General features: G+C 49.3%; 1 protein-coding gene and 1 pseudogene across 2 annotated transcripts; one reads left to right on the top strand and one right to left on the bottom strand.

Moving 5' to 3' along the window:
• Positions 1-9,727: 9,727 nt before the first annotated feature.
• On the bottom strand, positions 9,728-24,514 carry LOC123574553 (golgin subfamily A member 6C-like). 2 transcript variants are annotated; one of them, XM_065540461.2, is made up of 18 exons: positions 24,309-24,514; positions 22,522-22,641; positions 20,518-20,598; positions 19,627-19,665; positions 19,311-19,361; positions 19,134-19,215; positions 18,931-19,037; positions 17,800-17,886; positions 17,585-17,692; positions 17,304-17,391; positions 16,410-16,918; positions 16,069-16,137; positions 14,660-14,735; positions 14,138-14,229; positions 13,473-13,575; positions 13,289-13,389; positions 13,044-13,197; positions 9,728-12,957 (listed from the first exon to the last, which is right to left on the bottom strand). In XM_065540461.2, exons 1-18 carry the CDS (start codon positions 24,390-24,392, stop codon positions 12,758-12,760), a joined length of 2,151 nt encoding a protein of 716 aa, XP_065396533.1. In that variant the 5' UTR covers positions 24,393-24,514; the 3' UTR covers positions 9,728-12,757. The 2 variants fall into 2 exon arrangements, with proteins under 2 accessions (XP_065396533.1, XP_073887953.1); XM_074031852.1 differs by lacking the exons at positions 13,289-13,389; positions 13,473-13,575; positions 18,931-19,037; ... (4 more) ...; positions 22,522-22,641; positions 24,309-24,514 and having other exon boundaries at positions 9,836-12,957; positions 17,800-18,271.
• Positions 17,962-18,807, top strand: LOC135969560 (uncharacterized; annotated as a pseudogene).
• Positions 24,515-24,985: the final 471 nt, after the last annotated feature.

Here is a 24,985-nt window from a genome sequence, read left to right as displayed (position 1 = left end):
AAATAACTGCTTTAACAGTATTCTTGGACTTTTTTCCCCATGTATCTGCAGCTATAAACATAAGCTGCCCAAGATAGTATCCTTCCCCATATTCTGTTTTGGAGCTGGAGTTTTCACTCAGCAGTGAATAGAGGCAGGCTTTAAACAGGCCAGGCATTGTGAGGGCCCTGGGAAAGGAGACTGACCATGTTGCTGGGTGACCTTGGTCAAGTCTCGCCCTCCTCAGAGCCTGGATTTTCTCAGTCCAGTGAAGGGCAGGGAGGGCTGTAGTAGGACTGCATCAGCGCTTCCCAAACTCAGAAGCACCATGTGGAGCTGTGTGAGCTGTCACTGCACAGCCCCAGGGGCAGGAGCATTCTTGTCATAGCCTCTGTGGGTGGGGCTCCTGCCTGAAAGTGTGGTGTGCGAGCCTGGGGCTCACGAGAGGGTTTCAGGTGATACGCAGATGCATTTATTTTTAGCATTACCTTCTATTTGTAGTAAATGAGACCGATTCTCACCGGGAGGGCTTGTTAAACCACAGATCACTGAACCCACTCCTCAGAGGTACTGATTCAGGAGGTCTGGGGTGGTGCCTGAGAATCTGCATTTCTAACGTTCTCAGGTGATGGTGATGCTGATGCTGCTGGCTCAGGGACCACACTTTGAGAACCACTAATCACAAATTTCCTTTTATTCATTTATTTAAGGCAGGGCTTTTCTCTGTCACCCAGGGTGGAGTATAATGGTACAATCATGGCTCATAGCAGCCTCGACCTCCCAGGCTAAAGCAATCCTCCTACCTCACTTCCTAAGTAGCTGAAACCATAGGTGCATGCCACCATGACGGATATTTTTTGTTTTGTTTTTTGTACAGACAGAGTTTCACCATGTGCTCAGGCTGGTCTTGAACTCTTGGCCTCAACTGATCCACCTGTGTCAGCCTCCCAAAGTGCTGGGATTATAGGTGTGAGCCACCATGCCAGGCCTTCATTCATTCATTCATTCATTCATTCATTCATTCATTCATTCATTGAGACAGAGTCTCACCCTGTCTCTCAGGCTGGACTGCAGTGGCAGGATCACTGTAGCCTCCACCTCCCAGGTTCAAGCAATTCTCCTGCCTCAGCCTCCATGTAGCTGGAACTACAAGTTCGTGCCACCATGCCTGCCTAATTTTTGCATTATGTAATGTTCTTGAAGTGACAAGATTATAAAGACAGAAAGCAGATTAGTGGTTGCCAGGAGTAGGAATAATGGAGGGGAAGAGCCAGGAATGAGTGCAGAGGAATAGCAGGAGGGGGATTTTCGTGGTGGTGGAACAGTTGTGTATCTTGATTGCAGTGGTGGTTAAGGGAGTTTACATATGTGATAAAATGGCATAGACCTAGACATGTGACATTGTTAGATATTGTTCTACACTAATATAAAATAGAACCTTTGGAGGAAACTGAGTGAGGAGTCCATGAAACCTCTCTGTACCATGTTTGAAATTTCCTCTGAATCTATATTTCCAAATAAAAGGTTAAAATTTTTAAAGTTTCTTTAGACAAAAATATTAAATAAAAATAATATTGATTGTATGCAGGTCTGGCAAACCTTTGACACATTGAATGACTGGCATCTCGAACCCATCCAATGCACAATTGCCCCTGGCCAGGCCCTGTCCTAGGCTAGGTCACCTGCTGGAAGATAGGACTCTGGACTCTCTCCTGCTTGGCTTTGGGGTAGAGCTGCCAGATAAAATATAGGATGCCCAGTTAAATTTAGATTTCTGATAGCAAATAATTATTTAGTAAGTACATACCATGCATATTTAGGACATACTTATACTAAAAATTAATTCTCTAATTTTTCTTTTAACCATCTTCACCAAGTATTGATATTTCTCTAAATTCTTTAAAGTATGTATATAGTTACTTTAAAGCTCTTGCCTGCTAATTCCAATGTGTGAGCCATTTATGGGTCTGCTTTTTTTTTTTCTTTTTTTTAAATGAAGTTTTGCTCTTGTAGAGGCTGGAGTACAATGGCACCATCTGGGCTCATTACAACCTCGGCCTCCCAGGTTCAAGCAATTCTCCTACCTCAGCCTCCCGAGCAGACGGAACTATTGGTGCATATTACCATGCCCAGCTAATTTTTGTATTTTTAGTAGAGATAGGGTTTTACCATGTTGGCAAGGATGGTCTTGAACCCCTGACCTCAGGAGATCCATCCACCTCAGCCTCCTAAAGTGCTGGAATTACAGATATGAGCCACCGTGCCTGGCTCTGTTTTTTGTTGTTGTTGTCGTTGTTGTTTTTGTGTTCTTCTTGAGACAAGGTCTCACTCTGTTGTCCAGGCTGGAGTGAAGTGGCATGATCTCAGCTCATTGCAACCTCCACCTCCCAGGCTCAAGCCATCCTTCCACCTCAGCCTTCCAAGTAGCTGAGACCACAGGCACGTGTTACCAGCAGTCCTCACTGGTTTCATGGAAGACAATTTTTCCACAGATGGGGTCGGGGGCAGTGGTTATGGTATGAAACTGTTCCACTTCGGAGCATCAGGCATCAGATTCTCATAAAGAGTGTGAAGCCTAGATCCCTCGCATGTGCAGTTCACGTTAGGGTTCACACTGCTATGAGAATCTAACGCCTTCTGATCTGATGGGGGGCGGAGCTCAGGCAGTAACGCTCGCTGCCCACCACTCACCTCCTGCTGCACAGCCTGGTTCCTAACAGGTCACCGACTGGTACAGTCCACAGCCCGGTGGTTATGGACCCCTGCACACCACCACACCCGACTCATTTTTGAATTTTTAGTAGAGATGGGGTTTTGCCATGTTGCTCAGGCTGGTCTCAAAGTCTTGAGCTCAAGTGACCTAAATGCCTTGGCCTCCCAAAGTGCTGGGATTACAGGCGTGAGCCACCATGCACGGTGGGTCTGTTCGTATTGACTGGTTTTCTCTTAATTTTAGGATATATTTTCTCACTTTTTCACACATTTAGTAAGTATTACTTGATCTGTGGGACATTGTGAACCTTCATTGTAAAGATGTGGATTATGTTATCCTACTCTAGTGTTGAGTTTTGTTTTGGCAGGGAATTAAATTACTGATGGGTTAACTTGATCATGTGTGTCAAGGCTCCATTTTAGGTTTTGTTAGGGTGAGCTGTTTTTCAGTTTTGCCCTTATTCCTAGGGAATCTTCCTTAATCCCAAGGCATGGCCTTCTATGCCCTCCTGTGAATGTCTGGGATATTCATCAAGACCTGAGATTCCAAGAGTGGAGACTCTGTCTGAGCCAGAATTCAGATGTGTCTCCAGTAGTCTGTGACCACTGAAATCACTGGTTAGTTTTCAGCTCCCCATCGGCTGTTCTGTGCTGGGCCTTGCAGAGTCTCAACCCACACATTCATCATTTGGGATTTGGCCAAGGACCTGCAGCAACCTCTGCACGATTTCTGGGGCTCCTTCTCTGCAACTCCATCCTTTCTGATACTCTGCCACACACATTTTAGCAGCCCTGAGCGGCAGTCTCTTTTTCCTCCACCAAACAAGCCTGATCTTCAGACTTCTGTTCCCTCCCTGACAGAGAGCCCCTTGTTTAACAACAGCACACCACTGCCACATCCCTGAGCAGAGCACTGTATGTTGTAGCCGAGTGGGGGTGGGTGTCTTCTCCCTTGGGCTACAGAACGCATATTTTTTTCCTCAGCACATGGATCCTTCTCAAAGATAGACTATATCTTAAGTCATGCGACACATCTTAAAACATTAGAAAAAATGAAATAATATCAAACATCTTCTCTGATCACAGTGGAATAAAACTAGAAGTTAGTAACAAGAGAAATGTTGGAAACTATACAAATACATGGAGATCAAATAATATGCTCTGGAATGACCAGTGGGTCAGTGAAGAAATTAAGAAGGAAGTTGAAACATTTCTTAAATTATAATGGAAACACAACATACCAGAACCTATGGCATACGACAAAAGCAGTACTAAGAGGAACTTTATGGCTATAAACACCTACTTTTAAAAAGTGGAAAAGCATCAAATAAGCAACCTAACAATGCATCTTAAAGAAATAGAAAAGCAAGAGCAAAGCAAACCCAAAATTAGTGGAAGAAGAGAAATAATAAAGATCAGAGAAGAAATAAATGGAGTTGAAATGAAGAAAACAATCAAAAGCATCAATGAAATGAAAAGTTGGTTTTTGGAAAAGATAAACAACATTGACAAACTTTTAGCCTAAGACTAAGACAAAAAGAAGACCCAAGTGAATAAAATCAAAGAGGAAAAAGGAAACATTACAACTGATACCCCAAAAATTCACAGGAACACTAGCGGCTATTATAAGCAACTGTATGCAAAGAAATAGGAAAACCTACTAAAAATGGATACATTTCTAGACACATCCAGCCTTCCAAGATTGAACTATGATGAAATTCAAAACCTGAACAGACCAATAAGAAATAATGAGGTCGAGCAGTAATAAAAAGTCTACCAGCAAAGAAAAGTCTGGGACCTGATGCTTCACTGCTGAATTCTACCAAACATTTAAAGAAGAACTCCTACCAACCTTACCCAAACTATTCCAAAACTAGAGACCTTACCCAACTCTTCCAAACTCATTCTACAAGGCCAGCATTACCCTGATACCAAAACCAAAGATACATCCAAAACAGAGAACTACAGGCCAATATCACTGATGAATATTGATGCAAAAATCCTCCACAAAATATTAGCAAATTGAATTCATCAACACATTAAAGTTGGGGTGCAGTGTCCCAGGTTCACTCAACCGTTCCCCTTTTCCTCTGAGTGTGTCTACTTTGGCTGTGCTCCCAGGTGGCAGCGGTGGTGGCAATGTTGGTGCGTGGGCCTCCCAGGACAAGGGGAAAGTGAGTATGCCCTTCTCACCTCCTGCCAGGTGTCTGCAGCCTGGCACCAGCTCTGGCCAGGTCTTCAAGCAAGGGACCTGGAGATGTTCTTTTCTAATTTCTGGATTGGGAAATGGAGGCAAATTCTGGGTACTAGAGTCAGAACTAAGACAAGGCTGAATAGAAGGGGGCCTGGGGGCCTGAGAGGCAGAGACGTGAAACCGTTTAGAGTGTGTGGGGAGCTGGGTGTGTGTTCTGGCCAGTTGCTTCTCCCTGTGCCTCAATGTTCCAGGTACCCTTGGAGGGGCTGAGATCCTGGGGATGCCTGGAGCCTGGCTGCATGACGTGGTCACCCTGATGCCCTTGTGTTCTCCATGGCAGGCCAGCAAGGCCGAGGAGAATGGCTCTGACAGCTTCATGCACTCCATGGACCCACAGCTGGAGCAGCAAATGGAGACCACCCAGAGCCTGGTGGATTCCTATGTGGCCACTGTCAACAAGACCGTGTGGGACCTCATGGTTGGTCTCGTGCCCAAGACCACCATGCACCTCAGGATCAACAACGTGCATGCACCGCCTCATGGGGGCAGGGGGCTCCTGTGGCACTGGGGATGCAGGTGGCCATGCTGGTCTGGCAAAGAAGCCAACCAGCCCTATGGGACCAGGTCCAGGGAGAGGGGCATTGTCAAGACCAGAGCTGTCCCATAGAACTATAATGTGGGACTGGGCACAGTGGCCCATGCCTGTAATCCCAGCACTTTGGGAGGCCAAGGCAGAAGGATCACTTGAGCCCCGGAGTTTGAGACCAGCCTGGGCAACATAGTGAGACCTGGTCTCTACAAAAACATTTAAAAAATAGCTGAGCCTGGTGGTGGCATGTGCCTGTAGTCCTAGCTGCTCAACAGGCTAACATTGGAGGATCACTTTGAGCCCAGGAGGTTGAGGCTGCAGTGAGCAGTGATCTCACCCACTGTACTCCAGCCTGGTGACAGAGCGAGATCCTATCTCCAGAAATAAAAACTGAGTATACAGGTGTCCTGGTGTCATGATAGGTCCTGACTCCCCTCCCAGATCTGTGACCTTGGACAGGTGACTTTTCTTCTTGGCCTCAGTGTCCCCATCTGAGTGAAAAAAGGCAGTGTGGAGGTGGGTCTTTGAGTCTAAGTGGTGTAGAAGCTGCATATGAAAAGCCACACTTGGAGCTCCAAGTCCAGTGCACAGTCCCAGCAGGGACTGGCCGGGTGGCCGGGGTGACACAGACATCAGGTCCCAACCTCCTTCCCTCTTTGCCCACTCTAAGATCAAGGAGTTCATCTTCTCGGATCTGCTGGCCAACCTGCACTCACGTGGAGACAAGAACATGCTGATGGAGGAGTCGGCAGAGCAGGCACAGTGGTGCAACGAGATGCTGTGCATGCACCACGTGCTGAGGGAGGTGCCCAGCATCATCAGCGACATCAACACAACCAACAACAACATGCCCACGGGGACCCATGGATGACTCCTGGCTGCAGGTGCAGAGCATCCCAGCTGGATACAGGTACCAGGGCTGGCCCCCACAGCCCCAAAGGACCCCAGCCTCCATGGCTGAGCCTGTGGGCTCTTGGAACAGGCTCCATTCCCAAGCTGGCAGGTGTGGGTGCTCTCTGGAGTCATTAGAGAGGACAGACAGCTCATGGTTTATGGTGCAGGGGCTGGGAACTTGGAGGGGGCTGTATGTGGGGCTGGATACTGAGGCGGTCAGAGGCCTAGGAACATCATCCTGGGCACGCTATACCTGTCATGCAGTCTGAGTCATGCTGCCAGGGCAGGGGATCCAGCTCCCAGCCTGGGAGTGCCGAGAGCCGAATCCACTGCAGAGCAGCAGTGATAGTCAGGGTCCCACCTCCTCTATCTGTCGGCAATCCAGTGGTGATCTAGGATAAAATCTCGAGAGTCCCATACACGTGGTCATCCCACAACACACCTCACAGGCCAGGCAGGAACACACAGGCCCCGTCCCTTCCTCCCAGGTACCATCATAGCTGCTAGCATGTGACTGAAGGCAGGGTCCCTGGCCCCCACTGAAGCAGTACTGCCAGCCAGCGGGCTAAGGCACTTTGGCCTGTTGCTCCTAGGGGTCAACTGTGCTGTTCAACCAAGGGGACCACAGTACCTGCTGGCCCAGCTGAACTCCGCCTAGCAAGCCCACCCACCTCCCCTGTCACAGACTCTCCCTCTTCTGCTTTTCCCAGCAGGAAGGGCCCAGCCTCACCTATGTGACCTGCAGACCCTGCAACCAGCTGAGGCTCCCCTCTTAGATTTATAAGTCTATGGCCAGTGGCATATGCCCTTCCTGCCTCCCCCAGGGTCCTTTCAGAGGGTTCTGGGCTTTCTGACCACCCAGAGGGGCCTATGGCACTCACTCCAGCCATCCATCCCTTTAAGGTTCACCATCCTGGGTCAAGCAGTGTTCTTTCTCTATCAGGCCTGTTGGCTGTTGGGTGGAGCTTGCCAAGGCTAGAGGTGGCCCTGGGCCAGTGGGTTGGAAGACAGGGTGACCAGAGAAGAGGGAAGCCCCAGGGGGCTTAGCATTGGTCTGAATTGTGGGTGCACTGCCTGGGTGTCATGGGAGAGGCCAGCGTGTGTGGGCTGGGGAGAGCCACCACAGTCCCCAGGCACTAACTGCGAAGCTCTGGTTCCTCCCTCCATCTTCCTCCCCTTTCCCTTCGAGCCCCTCTTTTCCAGGAATCTTGCCACACCTGCACCTGTGTCCTCCCCTCCCCAGCCCTTCCACAGCTGCTGCAGCACACCCCTGCTCTGCGCTTGCCTCACCAGCTCTCTGCTCACTTTTCTCTCTCCCATTTTCTCTCTGCTTTTTCTCCAACTGCCAGCCGATTGGGTCAGACAAATCCATCCTGTCCTGAGAGCCCCAGGCCCCACTTTGACCTCTAAACAGATAGTCCTCTTCTCTGAGGCCTCCCTTTCCAAGCCTGCCTGGGCGGGTGTCCTGTGACTTGACAGTGGCTCCCCAGCCCAAAGCCAGTCCCCTTCATCTGTGACTTAGTCTGTTGTAGTGGTGAGCTGACACATCCAGGTGTGACCGTTGCTGAACACTTGTGCCCCTTCTGTGGTATGCCCTGCCCTGTTCTATACATATCTATAAATACTCCGTGGTATGCCCCGCCCTGTTCTATACATATCTATAAATACTCTGTGGTATGCCCTGCCCTGTTCTATAAATATCTATAAATACATACATACATATACATACACACACACACACACACACACACACACACACTCCCCCCTACACATGGCTGACCGCCTTGCCTCTAGCGCTGGGAATCAGTCACCGTGCTGTCCTTGTGGAATCTTGTGGTCCAACAAGAGAAAGCTCTCCCCTGACATTCCCCTCCAAATTGCACCACCTCCAGTGAGCCTCCCTGTCATGCGCAGCCTGTGGCCAGCCAGCCTCCGCCATCCCTCCCAGCCCCCACCAAACATGGGGCTGCTGTGCAGGCAGCCGTGTGGACTGAAAGTCTCCACCAGTCCTGTTGTCCCTCAGCTGAGAATCAAACCCATTTCTGGATGACAGGGAATGTGTCCTCTGCTGGCTGTGTTCTCTGTGGAGCTCAGGGGAGGGAAGAGGCCAAGCCATTTCTAGGGTGCTGTTGGGAGTGGTGAAAAGGCCACACCCTTTCCAAGGGACACTTTTCTTGGAAAGCCCCTGGAGCTCAGGTGGCACTTGTGCTGTGAAGCCTGCTCTGGTCACTAGGGTGCAGGGCGATGAACTCAGCCTGGAGGGAGCCCGCGGGGCAGCCGGCACTCTGGAGGGACAGATAGAACTGGTCATGAGGTGCACTGAGGGACAGACAGAACAGGCCACCAGGCGCAGACAGGAGAGGGAGGCAGGGGGACAAAATGGAAGATGCCTGGGGTGGATGGAAGTCAGTGCCCTTGAATGCTGGTATCTGCCTTCTTGGCCACCGGTAGATCAGGCTTCTGAGCCTGTTGGCTGTCAGGGCCTCACTGTGCCCCATAGGCACCATGGCAGTCCCAATGAAATCCACCAGGTGTCACCAGGCAGCATACAGGTAACAGGCCTGGAAGGTCCCCAACAGCTGAGCTGGACATGCTCAGACACTCTGGGGCTCCTCATTCAGTGGCACAAACTCTAGGACCCAGTGAGGGAAACGGGAACCCACCAGGCTGAACAGTATGGCTAAATCCATTTATTCCAAAATGAAAAGCAAAATAAACAGGAGTCATATCACCAGGGAGCCACAACCCCATCCCCACCTCCTTCCTCTGTCCTATGCTATCAATAAATAAGTCTCCCAGCCATAAGTAATGACTAGAACCTCCTCCCCATATGCCAGCTCCAACCTTCATGAGGTACAATACAGGGGGTGGCCCTAACCCCTGGAATATACAAAATGTTACACAGATACTATATGTACACTGGGGAAGGGGGGTCACCCCAGCAGCCCGTGCCCTCATCTGCTCTACACTTAGCCCCACTGTCCTGCCTCAGCTGCCTCTCCAAATAAGAAGACGGGAGCTCCCCTGAGGGAAAAGTTGCTTTGGTGAGAGTAGGGAGGCCATCCCAGGCCTCCTCCAAACAAACCAACTCCACCAGCCTCTGGCTCTTCAATAACAAACATCACCGTCCAGGAATGTAAGGACTCAGCCCTGGTCAAGGTGGCAAAGGGTCTGGTTGTCTGCCCCACATTAGACAGGGATCTTGTCTTGCTACCCTAATGGTAAAGGGGTGACTGGGAAGGGGTGATAGGGACACGGTGGGGGTGAAGACTCCAGCCCCGCTTCTCCAGGCTTATGCTGACAGGGGCCTGCTTTTATTTATTTTTATCCTATGACTTTTTTTTTAATCCCATAACTTCTTTTTCATAATACTTTTTTAAAAACTTGTCATAAAACGTTATCCTACTTTTTTTCCACAACACTTTTTTTTTGCCACAACTTTTCCACAACATTGTTTATCCCATAACTTTTTCATCCACAACTTTTTTATCCTGTAACTTTGGTTTGTGTTCTTCTAATAAACACACTTGCATAGTTACAATTTTGTAAAAATAAAATCCAGTGATCTCATGCCAAGCGTGCCCAGCATTTGCACAGTCTCAATACCTTTAACACCATAGTTTCCAAGACACACAAAATTTTATGGCAAAAACAGCACTTTGCAACAATTTCCTAACTTATTGCATTACAGTAGCATCACAGTAGCAGTCAATAATGGCACTTTAGACAACAGTCTTTCAGTATTTCCATTATACATTCTGTTGACAGAAATTCACAAATTGGTAAAAGTCATTCTAAGAAAACTCGGCAAATAAAGCTTGGCATTGGAATTGGCATTTCTTTCTCTACTTTTCCTTCTCCCAGGTTCTTTCTATTAAACTACAGTATTCACGTTTTAACATACTTTAACTTATTTCAAAACATTAAGATAGCAGTTATATTTTTGAATAGTTATATTATTTTAAAGTGACTCTGTAAGATAAAGTTTTAGAGAAACTATATTATGGATAGGGCTGATGTACCTTTTCACATTTTCTAAATATCAGCTTTGGTTTTAGAACTGATTTTTTTTTTCATTTCTGGAAAACCTATCAGGTTTAATCAAAAACTTTAAAAATAATGACCATATATTGCAATCTTTAAATAGGTACTTTGATTCTTCTAACAGAAATTCAAATTCATTCAGTTGAACTCACATTTTCAAATTTTATATTTCTGATGATCTCTAACCTTCTAATGTTGCCTTCTAAGCAAATTGAAAGCTGCCTTATATTGAATGAGGAAGAGAACATTACTTGACTGAATGAGGTATTGCAAAGACTGCATGCTTTGAAGAAACACTTAAGTTATTGTCATAGGATTTCCATTCTTTTTAGCTTTTTCTGAAACATAGGACAAAATTCCTACACAAAGAGCGGTATTTAGAAACTGTACCACTGTTAATTAGCCACACTATTTGGTCTAACAGTTTTTCTTTATCATTCTGAAACTGGGTTTATCCAATACCTTGATAAATTCATACAATTTGGAAGAGTCAGTTGAAGGACCAATATTTGTACTCTTTCAGTGAATGCAGGCAAATCTGTTATTTCATCTGTAAAATCATATTATTGCTCTCCTATTAATGTCATATTTATAAAAGTATCATGAGGATGCCAAATGCTAAAAATGGAGATGGTCTAGTAACTAGAATTGCACACCCCAGGGAGCGCACATACATCTCTCCCTACATCCTAATACTGTGACGTATTTTGGAACACAGACATTAGAACTTCATGAAGTTTTAACTGTTGATTCTTTCCCAAGCATCATGAAGTTATGATTTAGGCAACGTATGACTGAAATAATTCATTCATCCTGTATAGGCACGTAACATAAATATGGCACAAAATATGCCTCTAACTGAAACCGAGAGGTATAAAAACATATTTCACTCTTCGTAAAGAACTTTGTGAGGAAATATAACTCTGTGATTGTATAGATACTTTTACTCATAATACTTTGACATTCACAAACAGTAGATTGCATTGCAGTTTGTAAATATTTTAAGTTGCATAAACTTCTCCTTGATTCTCAAATGTAGTATAACATTGTCCACTAAAACTGCTTTTTGTTTCAACGAATACTCTCACATGTATTAGTTTATTAAATGGTTGTTATTATTTTTAAAGTGTTTTCCATTCAAGGAAAAGAAGTAAATTCCTATGTCAGATTAATCAATGTGGCTGAAGAATAGGTATTAGCCAGAGAGGTCTAGATGGTAAAATCAGTCTTCTAGCCTCAAAGAAGCTCCGTGAACATAGAGGAATGCCAGGTGTCACACAGCTTTCCTTCACTCGAATTCATTCTTGACTAGAGCCTGTATGCCTGTTCCAGGGACATTTAAACTCTGAAAGGATTTCTTATGATCTTCACTAAATACACTAAGAAGAATGCCAAGCAGTGCCCTTTTGTGTACTGGGACATGTAGTCATGTGATTAAAACAGGTAGCATGAACTCTGACTTTAAAATGTATTGTAGATATAAATGCTCTAAGCTAGAAAAGGTTTTCCACATCCACAGTCGATGATGGGAGCCTTTCATTCCTCAGGAAGAATCCCTTTTTAGGTCATTGAGAAAGAGTCCAACTGCTGCAGCTCATGCTGCGATATCTTCATGATCCCAGAGCACATACAAATCCTAAGGGAACTACCATAGTACCGCGCTCATTCCTGGCACCAGAACAAATGAAACACACTCTATCCTGCACACACCGGCCAGAGCAGGCCACTTTCCTCTTCTGTGAGATTTAAAAAGCTCCCCAAAATGTTACTACTCCCATCCCCAATACACAGAAAATAGGGGAAAAGCTGTTTCCAGTTCTCGGCCTTTAAACAACTCTAAATGTCGGTACTCACAGTGGCGTATTACAAAGTAATCAACAGTGCGCACTTGAGGGCAAACCACATATTGAGCTAATGAAGAGCTCACTGTGATTGGGAATCGATGAAACATAACAGCAGAACATAAGCAGATTTTATCTGAATTCTGTAATGAATATACATGCTGCAATAACATTTAAAAAGCAGGGCAGCCTATTCCGAACCAGTAAGAATAGTTTTGTGCAAATAGTGGGTCTTTGTGAGTTTGAACTCCCACCATGTAAGGGCAAACTCGATATGCGAGCTAATGACCTACAATTATCAATTAAAAACAAAAATGCTGACGGATGCCAGAGTGAACATCAGGGAAAGACCCACTCTCCCTTACTTTTCAGAAATAAATTTAATCTGTAAATTAGAAACACAAACATGAGGGGCTCTAACATTCCAATGAAGTAGATGAACTGTGTAGGGGATTAACCCCATAACTTTTTGTTGTTGTTTTTTTAAAATTTCTTGACCAGCTCTCAGATAATGATGATGTTTATCTCTCTGTTCTCGGCTGCCCGGTAAAAGAATGGCACGCAGGGTTTGGTGGCCAAGCCTGGGTGCTCCTGGGTGTCCTGCGTTACAGGAAGCAGCTGCAGGGTCTTCTGTGCAGTGGGGTTGTCATGGGGAGAACCCTCCCTGGCCTGTCCCGGTGCAGGCTCCACGCTGTCCTGAAAATCTTAGGAGAGAGGGAGGCGGGGCTCTGAGTACACTGCGAGCCTCCCCTGCTGCGGCCTGCCCACCCCGCCTGAGGGCTCTACTCACCACTCTGCTCCTCTGCAGCTGCAAGTTCCTGGGGGGCTGGGGTCCCTGGAGCAGGCGCATCAAGAGGGTTCTGGGCAGCAGGGAGGAATCTGTCATGCCCCTCGTGGTCGCCCACAACCGGCAACACCATATCTTGCAGCTCCAGCAGCTTCACCTGAAGGGAGGGGTGCTCAATTGCCACGCCTGAGCCGGCGACAGCACCCACCCTCACCCCCAACCCCGCAGAGATGTTGCACACCCTCTACCTTCATCTCCTCCTCCTTCTGGGCCAGCCTGCTGGCTTCCTCCTCCTTGCGCTGCGTGTTTGGCCCTGCCCCCTGGCTCTCATGTACCGTGATGTGCTCTCCTGTGAGAGGACACGGCTCAGACACTGGGGCCCCTCTGAAGGCCCTGCAGCTCCCCATGCCTGTGCCCTGGCCTCCTGCTTACTCATGCCATCTGTCACTCCAGAGAGCTGGATGAATCCAAGCTCTCGTTTCTCCACCTGCTGCTTCCCGTCCACCTTCTCCCTCGGGAGGTCCATAAAGCCACTCTGGAGCCAAAATAATAGGGTCACATCACGGGAGTGACCTGTCCTGCCCCGCCCCCACTTTTCTTGGCCCATGCCAGGACTCACTCACCTTCACCTTCTCCATGGCCTCCTACAGGGCCCGGTAGCTCTCCCCACACACAAACTCACCCCCAGTCCCTGGGGCCGGGGCCTCTGCCTCTGGCTGCTTCCAGGCCAAGGCCACCAGGTGAGCCAGGTGCAGGCAGCACAGCCTTCACACCTTCCGCTGCCCACATAGCCGTGCCTGCTCCTCCTGGGAACTGGTGCCAGCGGAGGTGAAAAATGCCACTTGAAGGCAAGAGGTGAGTATTCTTGTAGGGGCATACACACAACAAATGGGGCAGGGAGGTGGAGCACAGCCCCTTCCCTTGGGGCCTCAGAGAGTGCACCTGTTGGTCACGGGTGAAGTGGTGGCTGACCACTGGCTCCCAGAAGGGGTGAAGGTCCAGAGAAATCAGAAGGCGGGGAAAGCAAGAGCATAAGGGGGTCTGGGAGGGACCACAGAGGAAGGTGGCAAAGCGGGGGCAGGGAAAGTCAGACTCACCGCGGCTTCCCGGCTCTCCAGGTCTTCTGGGACACTCGGCATAGGCCGAGGCACCCTCTCCTCCTCAGTGTCTAGATGTCCTCCTCCATCTCCTGTGGGGAGATGGCCAGAGGGGTCCTCAGAAAACCCAACAAGGGAAGTACTGTGGGCCCACCTCTGTCCCCACCCTCACTGTGTAACCCTGAGCCAGCCCCTCCCCAGAGGGGAATGAGCTGCTGTTCTTTATTTTTCCTATAAGATCCAAGATCTTCTATATTGCCCAGGCACAGTCACACTACCGGTTGGTGCGGGAGTTCTGACCTGCTCCCTTTCTGATCTGGGCCAGTTCACTCATCCTTAGGCAATCTGGTGGCCCCCTGCTCCCAGGAGGTCATCATATTGATGCCGAACTTAGTGCAGACACCTGGTTGGCATAACAACCAGCTGTTCTAAAGGTCTCTTCCAACCCCTCAATCCTATGCTGCTAACAGTCCCCCCTTCCTCCTGGGGCTCTCTCCTCTTCCTCTGAGTGGTCTCCTGTACCTTGTCCAGGGAGAGCCATGAGACTCGACTGGGTCTCCAGCTGTTGGTTCTGCTGGCTGGCAGCTTCTAGGCACTCCTAAGAGAATGGAAAACAGACTGAGAAGGCACAGAGGTTGCCAGGTCGTCCCCCTCGGGACCCTGTCCTCAGCGACTCCCTCTCCTGGGTCTCCTGCAACTTTTGGCAGGCCATCTCAGCCACCGCTTTGCCCTGAGCTTCCTGCTGCTGCAGCTGGTCCACGAGCTGGGTCTGCAGCAGTAACTGCCTGTGCGGCGCCTCCTTCTCAGAGGTCAGCTGCTAATGGGTGACCACGTACTGTTGCAGGTGACCCCGGTACTAGTCTCACTGCTGCTGCTGCAGACTCTGAGACTCTTGGCTCTTCAGCTGTGTCTGCAGGAAGACCCTGGGCGTGAGGGCATGTGGTGGTTGGCTTCCAGATTCTGGGCCCGTTAACAGGGTAGCGAGGGCACGGTGGGGCTCTGTCACCTGCCTGGGACCCTGGCCCCCTTGCTCCAGGCCTAAGAGACTTCCCCTCTTGCCTAGAACCCCATGCCTCCTTCCCCAGCCTCAAATCTCCTGTCCTTCTTCCCACCATTTAAACTGTAGACCACGGACTGGTGGAAAAGCTGAGGGAGCCAATCACCATCTGCTAAGTGTGCTACACGCCTAATGCTTTCCATGTGTTCTCTCATTTAATCCCCAGCACCTCCATAAGAAAAATGCTAACTTCCTTTTGAAGCTAAAGAAACAGAGACTTAGAGATGAAAAGTAGTTGAATGGTGACCAGTGGAACCGAGGCCGGAATCCAGTTTGAATCTAAGGAGGCTTTTTTCTTTTGTTTTGAGACAGTGTCACCATGTGGCCCATACTGGAGTGCAGTGGTGCAATCTCAGCTCACTGCAACCTCCACCTCCCAGGCTCAAGAGATTCTCCTGCCTCAGTCTCCTGAGTAGCTGGGATTACAGGCATGTGCCACCATGCCGGGCTAATTTTTTGTTGTTGTTATAATTTTAGTAGAGATGAGGTTTCGCCATGTTGGTCAGGCTGGTCTCAAACTCCTGACTTCAAGTGATTCTCCTGCCTCAGCATCCCAAAGTGCTGGGATTGCAGGCAGGAGCCACTGTGCCTGGCATAAGGACCCTCTTATACCACTGTCTCCACCCCTATGATTGGGGGAATCCATGCCTCTAGCTGGGAAGATGATGTCCAGACCTGGGAGGAGCCCAGGGCTACCCACCTCTAAAAGTCAGAGGGTAGGAAGCAAGAAACAGTCATGGAGCTGCCCTGGAAGGTGCTAGGGTCACCTGCCCCCCAGCTGGAGCTGCCTTTGGCCTGGCACCTCCCCTCCCGAGAGGCTGGTGCCTGCCTCCCAGCCCTTCTTGGATGGGGCAGAGGTTACCATCTCCCTCACCTTGCTCAGCTTCTCCTGCAGCTCCTTTACTTGCTGCTCCAACTGCAGTGCGCTTTTGTTCTTGTTGTTCTGGACAGAGAGAAGCAATCAGTGGCCATCCACTGCAGCTGGAGACCCCAGAACTTGGTGTCTGCCTCCCATGTCACCGGAAAGGGTGGAAGTAGGTTAGAAAAATCATCCCCTATCCCCTACAGCCATCAGAGCAGGGCCTGATGAGCTCTGGCTCACAGATGCCTTTAGAAGTACCATGTCATGTGAGGGCTACACTGCCTCATTTTACAGATGGGGAAACAAAGACCTGGAGGGCTAGGGATGAGGGCTCCCCAGGTGGGGCAACCCACCAGATCCTCAAAGCTGCACTGTGGCTCGGCCAGCTGCTTGTTGAACTTGTGGTTCTGGGAGAGCGCGAGCCTCTCCTCCTGCATTTGCAGCCTCTTCTCCTGTTTTCGTAGCCTCTCCTCCTTCTCCCACAGCCTCTCTTCCTGCTTTTGTAGCCTCTCCTCCTCCTTTCGCAGCCTCTCCTCCTGCTTCCGTAGCCTCTCACCCTGTTCCCCCAGCCTCTTCTGCTTCTCCCGAAGCCTCTCCTTTTGCTCACATAGTCTCTCCTCCTCCCGCAACCTCCTCTCCTCCTGCTTTTGAAGCCTCTCCTGCTGCTCTCGGAGCCTCTCCTCCTGCTCCTGGAGCCTCTCCTTTTGTTGCTTGCTCAGGAGACTCAAGGCCTGATTGTTTTCCATCTGGAATTGGAGCTTTCCCTCCAGACTTTCCACCTCCTTCCTCAGGTGTTTGGCCTCATCTTGTAGCTGTTCCACCTCAGATGTCCCTGCTGGGTCCACCGGGGACGGGGGCTCAGCTGAGAAATGAAGCAGACAATAAGGGACTCTGGATTCCCCACCCACCATCCCCCCTCAAAGAAAAAGCCCTCCTTTTGATACAGCTCCTCTCAGGCTTCCCAAACTTGGCCTCACTGCTAATGATTCCTCGCACCCGATGGTAGCCAATTTCCAAGCCATGTCAGCTAGAGAGCACTGTGGGTGGCTGACAATGGGCACTCCTCGCTCTTAGCTGACGGGGACCCTGAGGCTCATGGAGATGACAAGACTTGCCAGCTGCTGGCACAGACCTCTTTCCCTCTGCCTCAAAGCCTTTCCATCCACCCACCTCCCTGGGGCACTCTAAGCCACCCCACAGCCCTCTGATGCCAGTCCTGCTCTCAGGTCACACCAGCCCCATCTTACCTATCTGGTGTTTGAGTTCGGAGAAGCTCCTCTCCAGCTCCTGTATCCGATGTATGTCACGCTTCTTCTCCTCCTTCAATGCGTGAGCCTGCCCAAAGCACAGGGGGAAAGGGCCCTGGAGAGAGGGGCTGGTGGCTGGACAGGCTACCATCTCCCTCTCTGCCCCCACCTCCACAAAGCCCAGTCCCATGACCACCTCTAGCTATCCTCTTCCCATTTTACAGATGCCCAGAAAGATCCAGTGACCTATCTAAGGTGGGGGCTGAAGGGTCAGGTCTCACCTCCATTAACATTTTCCGAATCCTCTCCTGCCACCGGGCCCTCTCTCCTTTTATATGTTGAGCATATTCATCTCTCTCTAGCTGGACTTGTTTAAGTGACTCTGTCACCTGCAAGAATGGCCACAGAAGTGAGGAAGGGCTGTCACTGGTCCTCACCTGCTCCTGGTCAGCTGGGATCATCTTCCCTCCACATCCCTCCCTCTGCAAAGCCTCACCCGTGTCACGTGTGCGTTCAGCAGCGCCCGCTCCTTTCTGGTCTGCCATAACTGCCGCTGGAGGACTGCTTCACTGCGGCTTGAGGACTGGATGGTGAAGAGTGAGAAGTTTTGATCTGGGGAGCCCGGGCAGTGCCCCTTAAAGGGCTAGGGCTAGGCTCAATGTACAACTCGATCAGTAAAGATCAAGGCATTTCCAAGCCCGTGGCCTGGTTTTTAAAAGAACTCAGTAAAGTTGGAAGGGACAGGGAAAGAGATCGAACTTACAGCTGGCTAACAGAGGTCCAGAGAGATCAGATAACATCGCTGTTGTTATTACTGTTATTAATACTGCTGTTTCAACCTTTATGGAGTGCTTCACCAGGTTCCATACTAGCAATCCCATGTAATCCTCACAACCACCATATGAGACAGTTACCAGGATTACCTCTATTGTGTAGATGAAAAACATGGAGTGTTCGAGGTTAAGTGCTTGCCTAAGATCACTGAGACAGAGCTGGGATTTGAACACACAGGTCTATCCGATTCTCTAAGCCCATTTTCCTTGCTGGGCGTGGGGGCACAGAAAGGAAGGGGAAATTAATCTTTTGTTCACTTTTTGAAAGGATGATACATTCGCATAGTCCAAAACTCAGAAGGTACACCATGAAAGTGTCTCCCAGCCACCCTGTGGAATTTTTTGCGAACCCTTGCAGACATGTTTCATGTATATTATCATAGTATGTACACACACACACACAGACACACACACACACACACACACACACACACACACCCCTTTCCTCTCTCTACAGAAATGGTAACGTACTAAAGGTACTCTTCTGTACCTTCACAGTACAAGTACCCAATATCCCACCTAGGATTTGGCCAAGGCCACAGCCAGGTAAGGGCAGGGCAGGCACTTGGCCTTCAAGCTGTGTGTGCAGCGCTCACTCCCCATAGTGCCCCTCAACTCACCCATAGCAGCTGACTCAGCCCCAGGCTGTCTCTAACAACCACACACAATAGCAGCTAGAAATGAGAATGCTGCCTTCTGGGCAGGACACTGCATCCTCCAGAAGGGACCTTTACACTCTCTCCTCCATCTGGGAAGCCAGGCTGCCAGGGGATGGGGCAGTTGGTTGGACTCACCCTGTCCTCTTCCTGCTGCTGTGTAGACACAGCAGAGAGAGCCCGCCCCAATTCTTGAATACGCTGTAAAGAGTATTGCAGGCGGCCGGCCAGATCCTTGGACTCTTCTGTAATGACAGAGGTTGAGATGGGGCCCAAAGGACTCCCCCTAAAGACCTGCCACAGTGCCAGGTTGAAGGATGACAGGGTGCCCAGATTCCCACCTTCGAAGTGTCTGGCGGCACATTTAGTATGGTAAAGGGTGGTCTTCAAGTCTGCCTTTTCCAGCGTGAGGATGTTGATTGTCTGAAATGGAATGTTTGGGAGAAAAGCCAAGCAAGTGCTGAAAGGAAAGAAACATTCTCTGGAGGACAGGAGAAAACTCCCCACCCTCCACTCACCTCTAACTGCTCCGTTTGTGCTTCGTGTATTTCATTGTTTGCTTTCTTTTCCTATAGGAAGAGGAAGACAGAGCTGTTACCATGGGGAGGCAGAGATGGCACAGCAAGAGATGTGCCGCCAGAATGCCACCAATGCCCCAGCACAGGGCCCCCCATGGGACCAGGTTATCAGGGACCCTGTGGAGATGTGGTGGAATCTGAGGGATGTGCCTTCTTCCCCAGGCTGGGAGTGGGCGAGACTAGACTGGTGCCTCTACATCCGAGTGACCCCCAAACCCAGCAGTCATGTTGTGAGCAAACAAAGAAATCACATTACTTCTTCCAGCTGATGTTCCACTTGTTTCTTCTGTTGTTTCTGTGGGGACAGTCAAATTCAGGTGACTGAGGTGGCCCCCTCAACTCTATCCCCCAGGAAGCGGTAGGCAGGGGCCAGGAATGAATTTTAAAGACAACATTCTCAGACCCAATGGCAACATGAACTGGTCAACTGTCCTCAAGCTCGCAAGGACAGAGGATTTGGGTCTTTGTTGGTTTTTGCCCACAGCCACAGAACTCAAAGTCTGAATCTGGATTCTCTCCAAAGGACAGTAACATAAACCTCTAGAGACGGAGTCTGAGAAAGGCCCACCCTTCTGCCAGCTTGTGATTGAGGAAGGTGCGTTCATTCAACAAACATTTACTGAGCACGTACAAGCCAGGTACAGTTCTTCACAGCAGATATAGAATGGAAAAGGACAGACAGGAGCCCTTGGCCCTCAGGTTTCCATTCTAGGAGCCTTTAAATCTCAGAATCTCAGAGCTATCCGAGACCTTTGATGCTCTACCTCCTTCGGAAACACCAGCGCAAGGAGGAGAGGTGGCTTGTCCAGACTCAAAGAGCAAATTAGGGACTGAGTCACGGCAGAAATACAGGGCCCCTGACAAACCATCAGGCTAGTGCTTCCCTGAGAGGTGACAACCCCAGGGCATGTGTGGCAAGGACCGGAGCAGGGGTGTCTGGAGAAGAGAGAGTCGGCAAAGAGGGCAGTGACAGAAGAGCCATGCTGCATGCTCCTTGCTCTGGGGTCCCTCCAGGTGAGGCCTGGGTGCTCCAGCTCCCCATTTGCCCTTGGCCCCAGGGGACCCAGCCCCTTTCTTCAGAGCCCCAAGGGGAAACTAAAGCCCAGGATTGGCAGCGTGGAATCACGGGACCCCACTGGACTCTTACCAGTGATTCTATGTTTTCATAGAGTTGATTGATTGTTGTGGAGCTTGAGTCCAGAGCTACTTCCAGTTCTTGGTTCCAGCTCTGAGGCGCATGCAGAGAGGAGGAGTTGGAGGAGGATTGTGGGAAGAGGTAGAGAGAACAATCATTAGGGCTGGGGTGTGTGTGGGCTGTCTCAGCTGGCAGAGGGGCACCCAGCCCCCACTGTGAGAGGAGGTTGGAGGGCTGGCCTGCAGGGTCACTGCACCTTGGCTCAGGGCCTCTTACCTTCAGATCCTTCAAGGTAGCAGATAATGCAGGAGTAATAAAAAAGAGAAATTAAAAAAAAAAAAAAACTTACAGGGAAACAGTTATGGATATAGAGAAAGTATAAAAACAGCAAAGGGGCCGGGCACAGTGGCTCACGAACGTAGTCCCAGCACTTTGGGAGGCTGAGGCAGGTGGATCACTGGAGGTCAGGAGTTCAAGACCAGCATGGCTGACATGGTTAAATCGCGTCTCTAATAAAAATACAAAGATTAGCCGGGCGTGGTGACAGGTGCCTGTAATCCCGGTTACTAAGGAGGCTAAGGCAAGAGAATCACTTGAACCTGGGAGGCAGATGTTGTAGTGAGCTGAGATCGCACCACTGCACTCCAGTCTGGGTGACACAGTGAGACTGTCTCGAAAAAAAAAAAAAAAAAAAAAAAAAATCCCCAAATCGCACATGCCTGCTCTGTATGTTATTCCCAAGTTACTTTTAAACTGTAAGGTCTCACCATTTCCAAGATGATAAAAGATGCGGGGAAGGAAAAAACCCAATCGATCAAGCAGGTGAAGAAGCAGACATAAACAGGATGAAGGTTAACGGCAGCAACATAAAACAAGGCAGAGGCAAAGTATCCCCGAAACCAGAGAAGCCTCAGGGGCATGCACAGCTGGAGAGAGCAAGCCAGAGAGGGGTCTCGGCACTGCCTCACCTTCCACTTGTGCAATGGGGGAGCGCTACCCCACTGGAATGGTTAAAGTTGGACACCATCACCTTCAGAATGTCCTGAATCTATAGGAGGGGACAAGGGAAAAACAAGGGCAGGGGGAGAAAGACAGAAGTGGCTTAGAGAGAAACAAAAAAGTCAGGGTAGGAGGAAGATGTGGTTTCAGGAAAATAAAACGCTGAGGAAGAGCAGAGGAGATTGAAACCATGGCCTGTGCCATTCTTCCAAACGGCCACCTGCTGCCTTGCCAGGGGCAGGAACAAATAGATGGAAATGTTCCCTGAGCGATGCAGTCACAGGGTGGAGTCACCTGACCAACACAGCTCTTAATATGCTCACTGGACCCCTCTCCTCAGGCCCAGGATGTGGACGATGAATCTGGTAGAGCTCCAGACCTCCACCTCTATTAAAAAACCAGACTCCTGACTAAGGGTTCACTTGAACTAAGGGGGCTCCAGCTAAAAAACAAGTTTGAAAGACACTGATCTTATCCAGTGTCATCTTACAATGGAGAAAACTGAGGCCCAGGGTAAGAAGTGATTTTTCTGTGGTCACCCAGCAAGCTGGTGGCAAGTTAGATCTTCTCTTATGCCTAGTGCCTGGGGCTCTCCTCACCACACCCTGAGCCCCCTTCTGTGACTCCTAAAGGGACAGCTTGATAGCAAGTGGCTGTACTCATTGGCCCAGCTCCCCCTTGAGACTGGGGATCAGGAAAATCAAACAGCAATGACCATTTCCGGGGTATCCTGGGTGTTCACAGCAGGACATGTACTAGGGATTAACATAAAAACAACTACAATATGGAATATCATTTGAACTTCAGAAATGAAAATCAAACAACACTACCCCTACTTTATAGATGTGAAAAGAGGCCCAAAGAACTCACGCAACTTGCCATAAATCAGATCCCTAGCCAATGGAGAGGCAGGATTCAAACCCAGAATTCTTAACCAGTACCCAGCAATCTTAACAATTACCCTCTACCGCCCCCTTGGGCCCCCTGTCCCCAGGAGCCTGGCCAGCCAAGACTCACAGCCCCAGGTGAGTGGCAACCACCAGAAGTGGCTGTCTCAGGGCTACTGCCAGTTTTCTTCTTTTTTGTCTTCGCTCCTTGCGGAACACCAGGGCTGTTCCTCTGCTGATATTCTTTTAGCTATGGGAAAGAAGAGCAGTAATACTCATGAGAACTACCAGTCCCTACAGCCACATCCCCCTTTACAGTTTTTCAAAATACTCTTATACACCATCTGACTTAATGCCACCAACAACTGTACAAGGTGTTTTCACAATCACTTACTGATTGAGAGGGATGGATATTATGGCTAAAAAAAAGAGAAGGTGGGCAATAATGGAACTTAAACTCAGTCTTCTGACTCCAAGCTCTGGGGTTTTGCCACGAATCAGCAGCTGCCAGAGACCAAAATCAGAGCCAGAGGTAGAAAACTAAACATTAAGTAGGCAGGAACTGCACACTGTGTGGTTTGGAGTCATATATCCTCACACGTCTGTAAGTGTGAAGAAGTGCACCAGGACCTCTCAAACTTTTATATCCATGTGTCCTCATGGCAGAAGGCAGCTTTTTTGTTAAATCTGGGACTTTATCAGAAAAAGGACAACCCAAGTCTCATTTCAGAGAGAAGTCTGGTATACTCTTAGAAACGTATGTGACTGTTATCCCTAAGTACATTAATGTTTTTTCTCTCTCAAGATAATCAAGGGAAACCGATGCTTCAGAAAGATCTCCCACATTTATCCTGTGGCACTCAAAGTACCCCAAGTTGAGATGATATGAGGAAGATTCAAGCTGTCAAGTTCAGTTTCCCAAGATCTATTCCACAGAAGATAAGCAAATCTCACTTCAGAGACCACTGACTGAAGGGCAGTCTGGTCCCAGAACTGTGGAGAATTAGAATATGAGGTGGAGAACTCAGAAAAATATGTTAAAGTCTCTCTGGAGAGTAGAAGGCTGGGAGAGAACCAAACCAAACCCATTCTCCCATTGCCACCCAGAGATACTGTCAACGTTTGAGCTCACAGGGGAAGTGTAGGCTTTTCACAAAGTCAATGTCTATGCGAAGGGAGTAAGGCAACCTGAAACCTGTTGCTCCTAAGTCCCATAGTCCCCATTCCCCTTCCAGCTGGAAATTTGTGCTGTGGCCAGAGGAACCAGAAATGGGGCGAGAATGCTTAGGGGACTGGGTTGTAAGATCCTAGGCCAGTCTTGAAGCAGTAATGACAGTTCCTAGGGGAATTGTGACATCACTACATTCCACTCCTCCTGGGGGTGGGGGGAACCACATCAGTACAATGGCTGAGTTGCTGATCCATGATGGGGGAGTGGGACGTAGGGCTGGTGCCCAGGTCCTTGGAGATGCCAGTCCAAAGAGCCCAGGGAGGTCAGGCTTGGGTCAGCAGGAGGGGAGAGTACAGTCTGTAGCAGGAAAACCCAGGAGTCAGCAGCCCAAAATCACCCGAGGATGACTGGCGGTGGTGGGGAACTGGGGCTGGGGGACCCAGGTCCTCGGACAGCTGAGCCCAAAGAACCCAGGGAGGTTGGGCTTGGGGCAGCAGGATGTGAGGGGCGAGTATGGAGCAGGGAGCCCCACGAGTCACCTACCAAAAGTCACCATGGGGCGACTGGCCAGGGTAGAGGCTGGGCTGCTTGCTGAGGGGTCAGGGCTGACTGATAAGACTTTGGTGGGGGGAGACCAGAGGTGCCCAGCTCAGTGTGCCTCAGGAGTGGTATGTACTCTGGCAGTGGTCTTGTCATCGGAGGGGATTTCTGGCTAGGTTGGGGGGCCATGACCTGTTGTGTCTTACCTTTTTCTTGGCTGCTGCCAATTGACTCTGTTGAGTCTCTTCTAACATCATGGGGTGGGGAGGGAGGCAGGGTTGGGGCCACATCAGCGAACACCTCCAGTCACCTACCAGGCGGCTGTGTGACTGAGCCAGAGGAGGCGTAACCAGGGCCCCACTAGAATGCAGAATGGGGGCGTGGCCTTAATTCTCCAAGCCCATTGGTCAATGAGAAAGATGAAAGGGAAAGGAGGCGTGGCCAAGCAGCCCTGAGGCCAGAGGAACCTGTGGCATCACAAGGAAAGCTGCCCATGCAACTGCTGTCCCCGCCCACTTGGGGAGAGGGGCGGGGCCTGCCTACTCCGGGAGGAGGGGGGGTGGCTGGCTTTTGCTTTAAAACGTTCCAAATAAACTTTAAAAAGTATATGTGTTTATACTCTAAATATATGTGTGTCAGTGTGTGTGTGTCTACATGTTCCTCCACAGCTCTCTTCATTATCCAGCTTCTATGCATGGTCTATGATTTTGGCCTACATTTTTCATCTTCAGATGGAGTACAAGAATTACCAGTATTACCTCAATTGAGACAAATCCTATAAAAATGGAAAATCCATAGCATGTTTGATGATTAATGAAGTGGGCTATATTATCCAATATTCCAATAAGGTAAAATAATCACAATGATTTCTCTTTTTTGGAAA

This window comes from Macaca fascicularis, chromosome 2 (assembly GCF_037993035.2).
Source record: "Macaca fascicularis isolate 582-1 chromosome 2, T2T-MFA8v1.1".
In the NCBI taxonomy this organism is placed as follows: domain Eukaryota; kingdom Metazoa; phylum Chordata; class Mammalia; order Primates; family Cercopithecidae; genus Macaca; species Macaca fascicularis.
This window is presented reverse-complemented; position numbering and strand designations above follow the sequence as displayed.

What these genes read in the sequence shown, in the direction of transcription:
- LOC123574553 (XM_065540461.2), bottom strand. Translation starts at nt 24,392, where the DNA reads ATGTGGCCCCAACCCTGCCTCCCTCCCCACCCCATGATGTTAGAAGAG. An exon ending in CGAACTCAAACACCAGATAG is followed by an intron (nt 16,919 to 17,303) that starts GTAAGATGGGGC and finishes TTCATTTCTCAG; the next exon opens with CTGAGCCCCCGTCCCCGGTG. An exon ending in TGCAGGAGAAGCTGAGCAAG is followed by an intron (nt 14,736 to 16,068) that starts GTGAGGGAGATG and finishes CCATTCTCTTAG; the next exon opens with GAGTGCCTAGAAGCTGCCAG.